This window comes from Scophthalmus maximus, chromosome 15 (genome assembly GCF_022379125.1).
Source record: "Scophthalmus maximus strain ysfricsl-2021 chromosome 15, ASM2237912v1, whole genome shotgun sequence".
Taxonomy (NCBI): Eukaryota; Metazoa; Chordata; class Actinopteri; order Pleuronectiformes; family Scophthalmidae; genus Scophthalmus; species Scophthalmus maximus.
In genome coordinates, this window is record NC_061529.1 from 1843075 (window position 1) to 1861853 (window position 18779).

General features: G+C 45.9%; 1 protein-coding gene across 4 annotated transcripts in view; it reads right to left on the minus strand.

The window, feature by feature from the left end:
• The window catches only part of LOC118286744 (protein jagged-2), a 66017-nt gene that overhangs the window by 23497 nt on the left and 23741 nt on the right, over positions 1–18779 (minus strand). For all 4 annotated transcript variants that reach the window (XM_035611422.2, XM_047337719.1, XM_035611421.2 and 1 more), the window contains 3 exons: positions 6162–6219; positions 2491–2745; positions 1582–1642 (listed from right to left, as the gene is read on the minus strand). In XM_035611422.2, the coding sequence (XP_035467315.2) occupies positions 1582–1642; positions 2491–2745; positions 6162–6219 (374 nt within the window). The remainder of the gene's footprint in view (positions 1–1581; positions 1643–2490; positions 2746–6161; positions 6220–18779) is intronic.

The following is an 18779-nucleotide window of genomic DNA, read 5'->3' on the forward strand; positions in this document are numbered from 1 at the left end:
CACTACAGATTAGCCCTGAGTGTTATAATCTCTTGTCACATGGTTCGATATTTACGGCTCAACCGTCGCCATGACAACTGAGCAAACTCCACAACTTTTTTTTAGGGTATTTAGTTAATTAACCAAAGATCCACGAGTTTGCTGACGCGAACCTCGAGCCCTCGTTTCTTTTCATTACAATATCTTTTTGTTCTCTTGTTCCTGATGTTATTTTTACTGTGTGATGTGTTTGTACAAATCAACACACGAGTTATTTTTTTCTGTCTCTCGTTATTGTCACGTTTTTTTTATCTGATGCATCTGTTTCACTGATAGTTTTAATATGCCCATTTTGATTGATTTGGATTGTCAACCAAAAAAATCTGTGTGTGTGTGTGTAGCTCAGAATCACATGTTCAGGCACATTCCTGGGTGTTCCTCTCTCTTCCAATCCTCCGGCCATTTCCAATGAGAAATGTAACTGAATCAAACCTGCCTCAGTATGAAACCCTCACCTCTCTCCCTCCTTCTCTTCCTTCTGCCACCTCTGTTCACTTTGCCTCTGCAGTTTGACTTTTTAAAACACTTTCACGCTCCATTGTGTCCGAATGTACAGTTCAATTTCACATGTATTCAAATCAAAATGTCTTACCGCTGCTACAACACACGCCTGCTCAGTCCTTCTTTGATTAAAGTGCATGGTCATCTATTGTCCACCAACATGGGCCAGGTTCTGAGCGAACATGTTCGGGTACTTGCACCCAATTTTCAACTGTTCTAAAAAATTCAACAACAAAAAAAACTTGCTTCCTAGCTGGAACCAAAAAATAGCAATTTTTCAAGTGCAATCCGTGACGACATTGGTGGGTGTGTCATTTTGTACAGTTTGGTAAAACTGCTCCATTGTGCACCGTGAAATGGCCGCCGCTGATGACACATCATTCATTACAATGGATCTGGTGGAAGTACGGGTTGATTCTCTAGACGGCACCGCACCAAAGTTCCAAGAATCCTTATCGGAACCGTTTCAAGAACCAGCAAAAGAACGACTATAACGTGTACATTCTTTTATGTTTTAATTGATCCTGTAAAGCTTTTGGCGCTGACTTGTGTATTAATAAATAATCTCACCACATTAAGTTATATATCACCATTGTGACTGTGTCGTTCCGGTGGGTTCACCACCGCACGGTGGGAAGATTCTACACTTCCCAACAGGCGAGCAACAGCCATAACAAGGCCCAGAGAGGAAGAGGTGATGTGGGCTGCAGACATTAGAGGCTGGGGGGGGCACAGGACGAGGGAGAAAACAGTGAAAAAAACAGGCCTCTCGCTCCACCTCTGGTCCTGTGTGTGCAGGCGGGAGCAGGCCGGCTTTAGTACAGGAAGCAGAACAATGGCATTGGGATCAGAGTGGAGCGGAGGGATGGGGATGGAGGGGGGGTAGAACTGCTTGGTATGTAATCAACAACTCCCCCCTCACCCTCTCATCACGGTGTTGTGTCACCACTGTTTTCCTCATCAGGCTCCGTACAAACAAGATCCTACTGTGACGTGAACAATGTGAACAAAAACGAACAAAAACAACCGCAGGCGACTTACTTGCATTCCCCCGGCACGCTGCACGTCCCGTGCAGGACACTGCATCCTTGTTTGCAGATGGCTGTTGGGAAGGAACAGAGAGGGAAAGTGACGCATTTGTATTAGATCAAAATAGAATAAATATTTCCAAACTGTGGCATAAAATTGCCTCTAAATTTTTGTGCGCCACAGTTGTTAAAATCTCATTTTCCGAGGGTTCCGAGAGGCAGAGGATCTTTGTTGTGGTTGCAACAGATTTCAAAGTCATTGTCGTGGAGCTGAAGGTGACGAGAGCCTCCAAACATTCTCTGAATTCTTGCAGTGACACTTGACATGAACTTCAAATGTTTTTAGAAAAAGGGCAGTGAGTAAGTAAAACAACAAAAAAATGAATGAGATCAAAGCAATTTTAATTGTTGAGTGTGTTTTTTTACAGTGTAGTTATGGACTTTTTATAAACTCTTAAATTAAATCTAAGTAACTAATCTAATTTAAATGAAAAATGTTTCCAGCACGGACACTGTAGTTTATTGTATTTCTTTTTCCATTGAGTCACAAAATATAACTTAATACAATAACAAATAGCTCTGTTAGTTACACTAAAGAACTATAAAACATTTTAAAGGATAGGTAGAAGAGTAAAAATGAGAGTTTTGGTTTTGGTGCATTTATTAACTTAATGGATGGAAAGTTATATATTGACTAATTTGAGTTTCAGGGACACTTATAAAGATAAACGTTTCCTATCTAATTGAATGCATTTTAATCATTTTGCATGAAATAATTTGTATTAATGTTATCAGTTTTATCTTAGACTTATCTGATAACCTTTTACAGATTTTTGTCATTAAATATTAAAATACTAGGTCTTGTTAATCACGTCATGCTGGCGTTGCCTGTGTTTACAGCGTGACCCACATCGTCCCTCACCTGTTTTGCAGTCGGGCCCCGTCCAGCCCTCCATGCAGCCGCGGTTTCCGTTCTGATCGCACACATAGTGGCCGAAGTAGTCGTCGCGGGGACGGCACACCTTGTTGCACTTGCTGCCGTAGTAGTGTTCGTTGCAGCGCACGCGGATGGTGTACTCCAGCCTGGCGACCAGGCTTTTGTACTCCACCGTCTGCTTCTCCTCTCCGGGGTTGATCATTCCTTTGTGGATGCTGCGCTCGATCAGCAGCTCCTCATCTGGACAAGAGACACGACACAAAGAGAGAGTTAGCTAATGATGTGTCTTGGAACACTAACTTCACTGTTGCTTCTATAGGTAGGAAGCTGGTTAGCGGTTATGCTAACGCCTGCAGCTAATGTGAATGCAGAGAAACAGAGTTTAATCTACAGATATTACTCTCAGAGGCGTTTAGCAAATCATGAAATATCAGGTCAACCCCCCCCCCACAACATTCAACAGGTCAAGCGTTAGGGGTCAGTTAGATATGAACGTCGAAACGACAAATTCTCAGTGACATTCCAGAGATGATTCCGTATCGTGGTATTTGACCCGACAACCCTCCGGTGCGATTAGAGAATCCGAGGGGCTTCGAGGAACAACGGCTGTTAACGCAGATCAGGGAACATAAGGCGCCACCTCCGGCGGAACGTCCCTCTGTTCCACCAAGAATGAGGAAGAAGACGAAGACGAAGGATTAAAATATGGAGGAGAGAATGGCAAAATGAAGGAAGCACAAACAGAGGGTGTAGGAACGAGGTCTGCGAGGGCTTGATAACCCAAATGCTTTTTCAGTTTTCCGGCTTGTTGAAATGCCTTTCTGCCCCCCCCCCGCCCACCACCGCTTCCCCCCCCCCCTCAGGATATCCAGCCCCGACTTCATCGGAGCCAGGCCGGAAATAATAAGAGACGGGGGAACAGACGAGGAAGGGCGACATAGGAAAGGCCCTTTAGCTTTAGCTCGTTGTCGAGCGCAGACCGGCAGACTTCACCGCTGCTCCCAGACCTGCGCGGGACGGAGCTGGAGGGAAGGACTCGTGTGCAGGACGACCGCAGGGGCCAGCACGAGCTACTTTTAGACAACGAGGTTCAAATGACAATGCAGTTTTTTCGGGTAATCCCATGGGTTTTTAAATGGATGACGTTCTTGAGAAGTCGTCAATGTTTCTGGTATATGGTTTGAACATGAGAGGGACAATACATGTATGCATTTCATTTGGGAAACAGGATGCGGTGGATCCATTGTTTCCAGTATTAATCATTTATCTCACTCATTTATTTGCCTTTTCTTTTTTTTGTGCTTGACTTGACCGCTAACAATCCATTTCCATGCTGGCCTGATTTGCGGAGTCTCGCTGCGCGTTAACACACTGCCACAGATTCCAGTCCCGCACCCACCACCTGAAACACCCCGGCCCGCTCGCTCACTCGCTGCTGTTCATCTCCAGCAATTAGATATAAAAATATAGACCAATCACACGCTCCGTCTGTGCTAAGAGAGGCCGCTGTTGCCAGGGAGAGCAGCAGGGAGAGTGCCACGTGAAAAAAAAAAAACGGCTTGTATATAAAACTTAAAAAAACAAGAGGGCCTTCAGATCAGAGCAGTTACTCATGTCCAGAGCAACACGGTTGTCTGTTTTCATAGAGAAAATAATCAACATGATTAAAAAATGAAGAGTTTGTTTTTCAGCCAACGTGCAACGAGCTGCATGTAACTGGAGTGTTTTTGTCAGGGCACTTTGTGACCTCCGACCTCTTGACGCCTTGTCACTTGTAACAGTGGTGACCTTTGAACTGAAGTCACACCAGCAGCTCAAATCTATCCACCCTTCACCTGCCATCTGACGTTTTTCAAGAAAAATACATGGTCAATGTGTGAGCATCAACTTAAATTTGAGCGGCAACAAGGGGACGACCTTGCGATGGACCAACCGTGACACTTCCACACAGGTCATCAACATCTCTGAGCTCTGTTCTCCTGACGTGTTTTGTTTTGAAAGTAGCGGCGGCGGCGGCGGTTTCCTGAGGTGTAAACAGCTTCACAAAGCCTCCTCTTCTTCTTCTTCCTGAGGCGTCTCTCGACCTGCTGCCTGAGACCTGATCACACAATCTGTAGCGCCGGGCAGGAGAATCCACGCGTCAGGGACACCTTGGGTTTTTAATATTATATTGTATTGTTTGGTAACAAACTGGTGCTTGCGCCGGAGGTTATATACTGTACGACACTCGCGGGTGGGAAAATGACATTTTTTTAAGCAAATGCGCAAAAAAACTTTTTTTGTCAAATGTGAATATTTGTCGTTTTATGAAACAAAATTTTATATATGTGGGTTTGTTCAGATCTATCCATCCGGAAAATAATTATTTGTTGGCGATATAACACCGATAAAAGTGATAAATTACATTACGTTTTTCATCTTGTTTGGTTTTTTAAATGACTTAAACGATTAACTATCAAAAATTGTAGTTTAATAATTTTCCGTCGGTCGTCTGAATCGATTAATTGACTATTTCAACACTCTCAGACACCCAGAGAAAAGTCATCTGCGCTGTGGCCGTTATATAAAACATGCAAACCATTTACGGAATGTGTGATGCTGGCTATTTTCTTCATAATCCAGCATGACTGTGATAACTTTAATTTACCAAAGGGCCGACTTTTAGATTTGATGTGCAGCTGTATTATGTAGGAAAACACCGTACGGTGTAATCAGGATTTGTGCTGGCGAACAATCAGAGGACTCAGATTTGGCTCTCGGGCAACAAAACACTTGATTGGGACAAAGCGTGGATTCTTATTCCTGTGCGAAGCTGGTCCAACACACACTCTCTCTCTCTGCAACTTCGCTACAGCATCACTAATGCTCGCTTCACCTGCATAGCTGGATACTACAGGTCCGTGCCTGCTCTCTGACATGCATCCAAAATAATTTCAGTTAAAAAAATGCCTAAAATCCCAAACCGAGCAAAGTGAAAGTAAATCCACGGATACCTGCCAGAGCACACTCACCACGCACAGAGGAAACTTAGTTAAAAAAAGCAGGTACGGTTTTATTTTGACAGGACACATGGCTTATAACTCGCCCCTCGTCCCTTCACCTGAGGATTAATGAAACATCATTTATTTTTGATTATTTATGTCGGCTGTTCGTAACCATAAGGAGGTTATGTGTTGGGTTGGTTTGTCAACAGGTTTACTCAAAAAGTTATGGACGGATTTTAATCAAAGACAGGTCTCGGCCACGGTCACAGGTGATTCGGTTATGGGAGGGATCCAGATCTGAGAGCCCTCCACCTACACCTGCACCAATTGGACGCTACCAGCTGTCAATCATGGGGCTTTATTGTCTATGTGACTGTTAATGGGCCATAATGTACAAAATGAACATCATACTGTTGTTATTGAAGAAGACTTGAAACTAGAGATTGAACCATAAACGAAGAAGAGTCGTTTTCTCATTGACTTCTATAGAAACGACCGGTGGAGTCGCCCCCTGCTGGTCAGTACAGATAATACAGGCTTCAGGCACTTCCTGCATTGGATTCCTGAGCCGATGACGACGTCCATTTTTTCATATTCAGTCTCTATGGTTCAAACTTCGTATTTTTTTCTATAACACTGTGATTGAAGCAGTAAAGAGGGGGAGGGTCTTACCGTTGCTGTGCGAGCCATTGTCCCTGTCCCACGCCTCCACTATCACAGTGTACGCCCGCTGAGAAGGAGAGAGAGGGGGGGGGGGGGGGAAGAGGTTATCACAGTGCACACTAATACAGAAACACACACACACACACACACAGCCCTGCTGAAACTCAGATATGGCCACTTCAAGACGTAGACATGCACATGATGTGGAGTTTACACAGAAACTCAGATATGAGTCACCGTCACTCATAAACAGACACACGAGAACTTTGAACACGCACGCGCGCGCACACATATTTGGCATAAAAGCAGAATAACGGTGGGAAAATCTGTCCTGTTCCCACACTGCTGTCACTGATTAGCTTCCATCCACCTGAGGCGAGTTAATAGGTGCAGCCGCGGCTCCGTCACCCAACAGAACATTCACCTGCTGCAAAACACCAACACACACTTTATTTCACAATTCACCGTTTTTTTTCCTTTTCTTCCCACGATAATCAGGTTTAGTATAAAACTAGAATTACACCCAACTTCTTTCTTTGTCACCTTTTCCGTGACCCTGAATTGATTCCAGAGGGCGAACGTTCATCCTCCACGTGGGGGAAGGTCAACGCCCCCCTGGAACCGGCGGGGACACGACAACTGGCTCAGGGGTCCCTTCTTCACGATAACGTATGGATCATTTCCAACAGGGAAATACAAATTTGCCCGCCTTCTTGTCCACGGGGATCCCGTGGGAGAACTCTTAGATTTCATACTGTACCATAGTCTGAATAAATCGTTATAGGTTTATGAAATGTAAAATGAAGCTTTAAGAACAGATGGACAGTCGCTTTGAACCGTCAGTTGTACATCTCCAAGTTTAAGGAGAATTGAATGGACGATTTGGCCTCTTAAAGTCTTTACACACCGGGGACGTGACATGAAAATGTGAAACACTCGTCTGCGAATATTCCACATGAAAACTTTTCACACTGGCGTCGGTGCAAAGTTTTCAAACCAACAAACGGTTGGAACAGAATCGCATCAGCTCATTCTTCTTTCGTCCAGTGACGAAGATCTGGTTCTCCTCGTCCTCAACAAATGAAGAAGACATTTTCTTGGAGGTAGAGAAAGAGAAGAAGAGGAGCTGAAGCTCGACCGCGGCCTCGGTTCAAGACTTATTTCGGGACGGGAGATGCTATAGAACCGGATCCGACCACACCAGGATCCAGAACTCTGTCTCTAAAGGGATGTTAAACTACTGCGACGTACAGTCATGGATTGATTCGCCTGCTAAGACACAGTATTATGTGAATATGGTGTGTGTGTGTGTGTGTGTGTGTGTGTTGAGGCGCAGCAGGCCTGCACACTGTGTCCTACTTTCCCCAGCTGACGAACTCCACAATCCCACAGCAACAACTTCTAAACTCTGGATTGTTTCAGGTGCAGGGCTGTTTTCCCCCCCACCACCTTTTTTTTTTTTTTTTTCACGGGCATCAGCAAACAAACCAGGACGGAGCTCCGCCGCCTGTCGACCGCATGGGGCCGGACGAGCAGCTGCGAGTTCCCATGACCCGGCTCTGACTCGGAGCGACCGAGGGGCTGCGGGGAAGATTACAGGGGAGGTGACCCGGCGGAGCTGGGACAGAGATTACAGACACAAGAGACCAACGTGGAACATGAAACACAAAAGGGCAGAGAGCCAAAGTGCTTTATGGCACTTCACAGCTAATTTTATGGTATGGGGGAAGAAAATTAGCTGGAAGGACATGAGGCCGTGTTGCTACAAGCAGCTGGTTGCTCGATTTGCATCGACAGAAAAGCAGGTCTGGAGCTGTTACTTCAAATCTGGCAGCATTGACTTACTCGGAATCTGAACAGGTGAGAAAGATGCCTGGGAAAAGGAGGCGGGTGAAATCCTCCCGGTCAGTGAGAACAGCTCAGCTCTTCAGTGGACTTCGTTTAAAGGGGCAGTCGATGACGCGACGACCACGACGACCGAGACGCCCCGGTCGTAGCCACGTCCGCCAGCACGTCTCTTAACGTGATGTTTACTTCGCCTCAAACACAGACAGACAGCTGGCGGACTGTGAGGGAATATTCCCCGAATTTTACAACAGTGTATTGGATTAAAATCGCTCCCTGTCCCTTTAAATGAAGAGTTCAGGCTGCTGATGAGTCAGTGTTGAACCAGCAGCATCAATTCATGATGACGTGTAAACTCCAGGTTGGATTTCCAAGCTGTTATTGTCCAATTCAAAGAGGCCGAGTAAAAAAATCAAAAGGGCTGTTTTGTTTTACATCTATAAAGAGTTGGGTCGCAAATGCAGTGAAACACAGTTTATTGTGAATCAATTTGTTTGTATAATAGGTGACTTCATTTCTTAAGTCATTTCTTTAATCAAATTGTCACTGATGTGACACATGAAACTTGAGAGGTCTTAATTAAACTTTGTCAACGAGAAAACCAAGAAATAAAGAAGGTTAATGTGTACGGTTGGAAGACGATGAGCAACGATGAAATCACACGTGGGAAAATGCATCGGGTGAATTTCCCAGGCAGGTTTTGGGAGCCTGAAGGCGTCTTGTCTACGTGACATCATGTCACGTCCAAAGAGACCCGGGTGCGTTCAGAGCTGCGTTTTCACCATCGCAGCTTCTACAATTTACTGGGGCTACTGTACGTCCACATGAATACAGATTAGTTCCAAAGCTCAAAGACTTTTGTGTTCTTCTGTTTCCAAGCCCCAAGGCAAAGAGTCGCTAACACTTCCCGTCAGTAAAAGTTCCACCTCGTCGTCGCTCCAAGAAAAGAAAAATCCCAGCTCTGACTTTTCACCGTCGCTGTTGCTCGTTTATAGTTTTTCCTGTAACTTAGCAACCAGCTGCAGAGAGAGACAATCAACTTCCTGTTTACACCGACGCGCACACGACCAAGCATGTTCGTACGGACGGAGGAGGTTTCTGATTCATGATGGCGATTTTGTTTTACAACACTTTCTAAAAAAAGAACATGCGTTCGTATAGACAGGGTTTCCCGAGAGTTTTTCATACATTTTGTCATTTTCACAATTCATATTTGTCACACCCTTTAAAACTACAGTCCTCTCCGATCCAGACACCGATAATAACCCGAAAAGTCCCTAACACACCGGCGAGTGGAGACACGGCGGTGATTTATGAGCCTGGTGAGGAGCCATACCTCCGTGATGAGTGAAAGAAAAATGGACATCATCATAATCAATCTTCCCCCTTCGTAATCAATTTTAAATGTCACAGCCACTGGCTCCAGAGACAGGAGTTTGACATTTAGTGCACATATACATGTATTTTAGTGTGTGTGTGTGTGTGTGTGTGTCCGTGTCCTTGACGGACGGGAGGTGGAGGATCAGTGTCACATCCCTGCGATCTTATGAGTCGACTATGTGTGTGTGTGTTGGGGAGGAGGGGGGTGTGTGTTGGGAGAAACTCGACACCTCCGAACCAATTTACAGGAGTCAGAGGGATTTGAGTTTTCATTAGACGAGGAGGAACCAGCTCGCTCGTCGCCGCCTTCACCTGTTCAATGAATAAATTACTGCTCGGCCGCGGCGGGAACAGCCGCCAGCGACACACACGCAGGCACATGCACACGCACACACGCACGCACGCACACGGTGAATTCAGCTCTTCATACATGCTAATCAGATCTCCTCTGCTGTCACTTCAACATTTGGAGGATAATCTACAGTCACCTCTGAGATTTTAGACGTCTGGCGACACCTTTCCAGGTTTGAAATGTGAAGGTGGAGTAAAAACCAGGCGGAATGTTCCTTTAATAGAAAAAATTCACAGCAGCAGGGAATTGTTCACGGTGAAAAAATAGAAAGGGAAAAAAAGACCCAATTAACAACTTCTCAGGAGTTGTGATGAGAGGAAGCAGCAGCAGCAACACCTGTCACGTCACACCTGTTAGTGTACGACATGAATAAAACATGTGGCCCCCGGCGGCAGAGCGGAGCTGGATGGTTAATTTAGCACGTTATTAATGGAACAACCCCCCCCCCCCCCACCCCCACCTCTCTCAGGAGTCTTCCTCCTCCTTCAGACAGCAAATCTAATCAAAGCTAATCTAATCAGGTCTTTATCCCGAGCTGCAGAACGGTGATATGACCCAGTTCACTTTTCCCACACCAAGCGCGTGGAAAATCTATTTTCTGCCGATGCGGTGGAGAGGAATTCTGTGAATTCTGTGATTTTAGTCTTTCACAGGAAAATGCAGTGGCGTGTGTGTGTGTATGTGTGTGTGTGTATGTTGTGTGTGTGTGTGTGTATGTTGTGTGTGTGTGTGTGTGTGACGGGACAGTCGGGCCTCGGACTCAGTAACTCGCTGAATGACTCTTTCATACGATTGTTTCAGTTTCTGCTCGTTCTTGATCACATTACTGCTCTGCAGACTTCAGACGAGTCACGACGAGCTCAGAGAGTCACGACACGCAGAGGCCTTTTAATCTGTGGTCAGACTTTCATCACCTGCTGGTCAAATCGTCTGCAATCAGACGCCGCTGCCGGGAATCTGGCTGCTCCGCTCACACACAGTCTGTACTGTAACTACTGTATGTGTCATGACGGGAAGTCAGGAGATGTTGTCGGGTCCTTTCCCACTTAAACCTGTAGCTCAACCACAATCTAACCATCACTCATCTAGACTCAGAGACGGTGAGGAGGAGGAGGAGGGGGAGAAAGATGAGGGGAGGAGGAGGATGAAGAAGAACAAGTTGAGGAGGAGGAGAAGAAGTAGGGGAAGAAGATAAGGAGGAGGAGGAGGAAGAATATGAGGAGGTAGAAGAAGATGGGGAGGAGGAGGAGGAGGAAGAAGAACAAGTTGAGGAGGAGGAGCAGAAGCAGGGGAAGAAGATGAGGAGGAGGAGAAGGAGGAAGAGGAAGAAGAAGACGAGGAGAAGGAGGAGGAAGAAAAAGATGAGGAGGAGGAGAAGGAGGAGAAAGAAGATGAGGAGGAGAATGAAAAGGAAGAAGAAGATGAGGAGGAGAAGGAGGAGGAAGAAGATGAGGAGGAGGAGAAGGAGAGGAAGGAGGACGATGTGAAGGAAGAGAAGGAGAATGAAGAGGAAGATGAGGAGGAGGAGGAGGAAGCACTTTGTTTCATGGATTCATTGTCTCCTTGAAGTAATTTCATTCTTGCACTTCTTCATATATAAAAATGTGATTTATTTATACTTTAGCTGAATATTTTTAGGCCCATTTTAACACAAATATAGACCATGTGTATGAATAATATTTCATTGTTACTATTATTCTGCCACTAGTGTTAACATTGTTATTGTTAAACAGTTACTGTTTTATGGATGTATTTACCCACAAGAAAACTCCATGTTCCCTGTATTAAAATGTGGTCAGTACTGTGAGACACACAGGACACTGTTTCTACAAACTAGTGTGTGTGTGTGTGTGTGTGTGTGTGTGTGTGTGTGTGTGTGTGTGTGTGTGTGTGTGTGTGTGTGTGTGTTACGAGTTCAAACGCTTGGCAGAAGCTACTGATTCGATAACAGGCTGTAAACAGTGTGAAGTGGAAGAGGAGGGAGGGAGGGAGGAAGAGCCAAATTCAGACCCGTCATGACCGTAAAAGTCCACAGTGACTGACTGAGAGAGAATCCACTGAGGCCGATCTCCAGACCGAGTCACTGTGGAGTAGAAATGTAAAAACAACCCAGTGAAGACGGAGCGTCGAGGCTCAGGTCACGTGACACGACAGAAGAACAAGAAGCGTCACAGACAGGATGTGAAAGGTTAAAGTGAAGAAGCTTCCTCTGGGGGAAAAGCTGTCCCGAGCGGAGCTGAAGATACGACGCCGGCACGAACTCGACCGAAAACACGAGACTCGAGAAACATGATTAAGTGAATCAACAATAATACGATTTATCAAATAAGACTGCAGAGCGTTGTGTTTGTTCCAGCTTCTCCAACGGGAGGATTCAAAGCTTCTTGTTACTAAAAACTGTTTTTCAGACGAAAGAATCGATTGAAAGACGATATTCTTGGCGCTTTTACAACAGCAGGACTTTTAGACGGCTTAGTTTGATCTTGAAGATCTTTGACGCCTAAAGAGGTGAAACTTTCGAGAGTTTCACGAGAAGGAAAAGACAAAGGTTCCAGAGACTATACAGAAACTTTCCAAACTCCAAACAGACGCACCGAGTCATTGTTCCCGCTGAAAGGTGCGGCGGACAAAGAGATTTTGAGGCAGCAACTCGTTTTTACATAGTGCTGCTGGGAAAGTGATATTCCTCCTACATCACCGACCCCACCTGAGCACCAGGTAAACTCTTTTCAATGTCAGGGCGAGTTGGTTGGGTGCAACGTGAGCTCCAGGTTATTGTTTTAACCATTTACACCAACTCAAGGTCCCCTTCCTTGCTTGTTGCGGAGCTTTCGACCATATGTAGTGGGTTTTAACCAGCAGAAACTAAACGTGTTCGAACTATTGGAAAGCCCACTAGGAATCAGGAGCAACAGTTGCTCCTGATTCAACACCCTACAGGGTGACTACGACCTGAATGACTGAGAATCTCCACAGGCCCATCAACAGATTGCTGGCAAATGCGCAAACTACTTTGGTCGACGAAGACCACCTGAGACTTTGAAAGCTCCAGAACAAGCGAGTGAATGGACCTCTAGTTGAGAGACAAGTGGAGCTGACTGTGGGTCAGAGCTTCAGTCGAGCTTCTTCAGGTCACAGGACGAATCGCGGTTGCAGTGTGAAACTCCCAGGCTTCCGTTTCCATAAGTTGAGATGAAACCGTTTCTCAAAGTACTACATTTTTGAACATCGCTAAAAGAAGAAGTCAGGAAGAGCAAGAAACACGAGCAGTCGGACGATCGGACAGGTTCCAAACCAAATGATATAAACCACTTTACTTGAGGGTAACACTGGACGCGAGTTGCAGCTGAAACGTCAAAGCTTGACCAATACATTAAGGTTTGTTTCCAACCAATCTGATCATCTGCTTCCCTCTACTGATGTTTCCGTCTTCCCAAAGACTCGGCGGTTTACTTGGTAGTACAACGTTCTAGTAACTGACGTAACATGAAACGCCTCCGAAGTCCAGGGCAGATGTCATTTGTTCAAGCTTGTTAGGGATGCAGAAGTGTGTGAGAGTGTTTCTGGAGTTTCTACATGAAGCTGGAGGTTGAGCAACCGATGTCAGCGACAGAGATTCAGTCCCCAGATGTGTTGAGAAATGTACCGCTGAACCTTGACCCGACCCCTCTGGAAGGGGACGGTTACATCAGGCCCGCGTGGCGGCCATGTTGGCAGCATCGTGCAGACAAAGGAGAACTTTGTGGTGAAGCCTGCGAGGGAGGATTTCGATCTGCACGATCGAGTCAGGGTGCGTTCATTCACGGGGAGCGCCTTCGCAACGGTTTACTTGGACTCTTTCCGACGTTTAGTTTGGTTTATTTGTGCCCAAGAGGAACGACGGTCGTGTCAGTGAGTCCTTCAAGTACCACGAATTCTGTACACCACAAAATAAAATGCCCTTCAACCAAATGAACCGTCTCCCAACAGGCTCGGTTCGAGACTTCTTAAAGCTAGAATAAAAATTAGGCCATGTACTGAGCCTTTGGTTCATAAGCTGCGTCGCAGTGGGAGCCCCAAAGAGCCAAATTATACAAAAAAAAACCACAACACAAACATCTTCCCTCACTGCGTTTCAGACCAAAGAAAGCAAAGTGTAGGTGCGATCCCGCCCTCAGAGCTAGCGAAAACAAGCTAACGAGACACGGGAACACGGGAGCCAAAAGATTTCCAACGCTTCCAAAGTATGTAGCTCCAGGGTTTTTTTCCTCCCGGTAGGTTCTCGGAGACGCACGAGGGAAGACGGACAAGATCAACAGGAGATATGATGAGATATTATATTATTGAATAGGACATAAACAAACAGAAGGAACAATGGAGGGTTCGGTCGACAACCTCCACCTCGTTTTTCACTCCCCATCTCCTCTTCCTCCTCCTCTTTGATTCTTTCTATCTGCCTCTCGAGGTCCAGCTGAGCTCTCTCACACACACACACACACACACACACACACACACACACACACACACACACACACACACACACACACACACACACACACACACACACACACACACACACACACACACACACACACACACACACACACACACACACACACACACACACACACACCCTGAACTTTCAGACTCTTTCAAGATTCAGTGTTTTGCTCGAGCACGCCAGGAATCGAACCACCACCCCTGTTTTCAAAGGATCATCTATATTCTACCTCAAGTAATTTCCCTGATTCGTTGTTTCGTCATAACAAGCAAGAAAGTTTGTTATTTGCATTAATGTCCCCGCTGATACAAGCACAACATACACACACAAACCACACCCACCAGCGACAATCGATCAGCCGGTCAGACGGAGCAGATAATCACACGGTTACACGCCTTACGAGCAGAACCGGGGTCAGCTGACGCGACAGCAGCGTGGGAACGACGAGCAAGTTAACTGCACAGAGAGAGTCTCGACCGGCCGACACACACACACACACACACACACACACACACACACACACACACACACACACACACACACACACACACACACACACACACACACACACACACACACACACACACACACACACACACACACACACACACACACACACACACACAAACACACACCGTAACAGAGGCCTGCTGTGGTCGGGCTGCAGGCGTTTGGGCTTATTAAAGAACCCAGAGCAGAGAGAGAGCGGCTGCTGAACGTTCTGGAGTCTAAATCTTTTATTTTTCCAAAGAACAACATGTTTCAGATTATCGCATCTGCTTCATCAGATATAAAGTGGGGAGTTTTGGATGTTGTTTTTTGCCGGGGGTTAAGGCCTGTTCACCAAACAGGCAGCAAGTGGAGGGAAAGTACCAGTGGACTCCTCTGATAAAAGTCTGCTCAGACAAAGTTATGTAACGCTGATTAATAACCATCTACAGGCGGGTGACATTTTTCTTTCAGCCATTTTTACCCACAACGGCTACAGTGAGGTCGCAGTGTTTTCTGCATGTCGCAGGTTCATCTCTCGACTCCATGTGTGTCACCTGACTTCTCTCACACCCTCCTCCTCCTCCTAGAAATGATCAACCATGAAAGCGTCACCGATCGGAGGAGATCACCTGCGAACGCGCCAAAGACGCACTCGGCGAAATGAGGCCGAGCGAGCCAACGAAGCGGGCCGACAGTCGAGAGATCAACCGGAGACGAGGAGGCCGACGAAGACGAGAACAGCGGCGCTGCACTTTGTGATTGCTCACTGATACTCCCGCGGGTGAAGTGATCTTACACCCACTTCTCCTAATGCTGGGTGACTAAAACATTTATTCTCGGAGCAGGAGGAGGAGGAGGAGGAGGAGGAGGAGGAGGAGGAAGGCCTCTAGAAAGAGGAAAAAAAAAACAGCTGTTCCACCTCTGTCCTCTCAGCTCCGCCGGGCCGAGGAGGGAATTCTGGCAAGAGTGGGTGAGCGGGGGCCCGACCACTCAGAAAACACTGAAGGAGTTCTCGCCCTTGATCCGTGATTTACTCACAGAGGGGTGAGGGGAGGACAGCAGCTCTAAAAATACCCCATAAGGAGAGAGGGAGACACAGGAGAGCGTTTGGGGGAGGAGGAGGAGGAGGGAGGCAGCGGGGGAGGAAGAGGAGAAGAAGTCAATGCTTGTGTTTGTGTAAAAAAGAAAAGAAAAGCAGCATTTCAAGCGTCTGCGTCCTCAAAAGACACTTTCCTCGTGACAGAAAACTCACAAGGAAGCTGAGGGGTATTTTTTTTTCAGGGGACTTCCTCCGTCTTTCCTGTGTCCTTCCCTCCTTGCCATCCGTCCATCGGTCAATCCCTCTCCTCCCCAGCCCCCCTTATTCCCCTTTCATGAAAAAGATGTCACTGAAGACCCAAACAGCCGGAGGCGGGGTTCAAGCATGGAGGGGAAACGATCAGTAAAAAAAAAAAGGGAGGCAGAACAATGGCCGCCTTTTTTTATTTTTTATCTTCTCTCTGCGGCTAATTCATGTCAGGACCAGTGGCCCAGATACTGGGGCCGACTGAAGCCGCAGCACCAGAGGCTACAGGCCACGGCCTCGTCGGACAAAACACTGCGTCAGTGCTCGTCTGTGGACCCGCGGCGACTGACAGACGACAGACGACAATGTGCGGCGGTGGCGGAGGCATCATGAAGACGAAGGCTCATGAAACCTTAATCTCATTTCCCCCATGAAATACATTTGTGACGGGTGTGAAACTTTAATTCCTGTTCTTGGGTACGTGACATTTGTCCAAGTGGTGAAAACTGTAACTCCTGACGTTGATCCCAGTCGCTGACGGACCCTCCGACAACGGAATAAAAGACAAATAACTTGAAGCTAACTGACACTGAACATGAAAACTGAAGAAAAAAACACGTCACATTGAGAATATACTATCATCACATCACATCTGATTTCTTTCTGATTGTAAATCAATAAAAGCCCAAACATCCAGCTGATTAGCTGATGAATCATGAGTCGTTTCAGGTCTGATTTATTTATATCAACCAAATTGCAAAATCACAAATGTTGCCTGAGAGAGTCTTTGTGATCTTTGTAAAAACAGAACATTGTCTGTTCTCTGTACTTTTTGTTCGTCTCTACTCTCCGGCATCAGTGCCCCCTACTGGGAGCAGAAGATATGCCACGTATACACTGATTAAAAAATCCCTCCTTAAAAAAACGTGTAACTAACCCTTTAATACTGTGAGAATCTGCATTTTGCAAAGAGTTAAGTTTTTAAAAAACTAAAAACTAGTTGGTTAGGTTCCAGGAAAGATCGTGATTAGATCGGGTTTCGCAAAGGGACTTTGTTATGGTTAAAGGACCTTTATCGTCATGGTTACACTAATTCAAATTTAAAGAATGTGATAAGGGTTATAGAAAAAGTCGTTGACTGTACGCTATTATTATTATTATAAGATCACCTCGCTTCAACAAGACAGCAAGGCCACTAGAGGGACTGACGTGGTCTCACACAAACACCAGATGTCTCCTAGCAACTACACGTAGCTATGGATCTTAATAAGATGCTTTCACAGACCAAATGGGGTCATTTTCAGGACGTACAATAGATGTTGTAATATGTACAAAGTAGTTTGATTAGGTTCAAATAATCAAAGTGAAAAAGCAAAAATATTTCCAGGTTCCAGCCTCTCAGATGTGAGGATTTGCTGCTGTTGTCGTTTGACTCGTTGTTAGTGGAGAAGAAACTCTGAGGCCGTGGGAAAATGTTACCTGTTCGTTTCCAAAGCAAACAACTGATTAAGGTCTTAGCGTCGCTCACTGATAAACACATGTAAGTGTTTGATTAAACAAACTAATTCAAACAAGCGATGAAAACTTCACGAGTTTTCTGGAGAACTGAGGCCTTGAACTGCTCCGACCTTGAAGAAGAGGAAGCTGCAGCTGAACACCGATACCCCCTCCTTCATTGATGTTGCCCCCCTCACACACACACCAACACACACCCTCCCCTGGCAGATAGTGGAAAATAATGACCCCACACACACACACACGCCGAGCGGGACAATGACCCAATAACGGACGGAGCATGAACCTGAGAGGCGGCGAGGTAAAGGCATCCCCCGTCCCAGATTGACCGGGATTCTTCACTCGTTTGAGTAGTTGGATGACACCGATACCCACCGCCTGTGTCACACACACACACACACACACACACACACACACAACTTAATGGTAACCGAATCCGCCCGCAGGGCCCCAACTTACTACTTCCATCTTCCCCTCCGCTGACAGCTGACCATGGGGAGTGATGAATGGAGAGGTCACGGAGCACAAAGCGGCCGATATGTACGGGCGGACGTGAACATGAACGGGTTTGAATGGTTCTCTACTATTTCAGCATCAGTCTGAGCTTCTTCTTCTTCTGCGTCATGTTTGAAGACATTCTAACATGAGCAGCTACTGTTTACGATCATGATTATTGACTTTTTCAATCAATCACTTGAATGTTTAGACGGTAAAATGTGCATCACACGTGTCTAGTGCCTGATGTGAGTCGTCCAACTGCTTATTGGTCTGAGCAAACATTAAAAAAATGTAATGAATTACTGTAAACATTCTTGACTGCGACATGAAACAGAGGAAAAACGTTGAAATTCTTAAAACTTTAATATCTCAACTTATCTTTGTCTGAGCCCTGAAAGTCGGGTTTTCTCAAAAGAAGTGAAACAATCTGATCATCCATCAAGTTTTCTATAAATAATTATAATCAAAATATAGAATATCAGCATCCGAAAACAAGGACACACCACTGGACTCTTGAAACCAGCTGATATTAATGTGATAAAACTAAAAAAGGACTTTATAATTATGCAAATTCTTACAGTGTTAGTGACTTATAGCCAACGAGTCATAAATCACTTTTCTCTCGACTGACCACGTGGTTAGAGGACTACAGGCTCACGAGGACTCTTATTTTGACAGCTCGCTCAGCTGATGTGGGGGGAAATCAAACCTGTGACGTCACCGTGCCCATTAAAAACCCGCCTGATGCAGATCTGTGGCTCCTCTGGCCTCGCGCTGCTG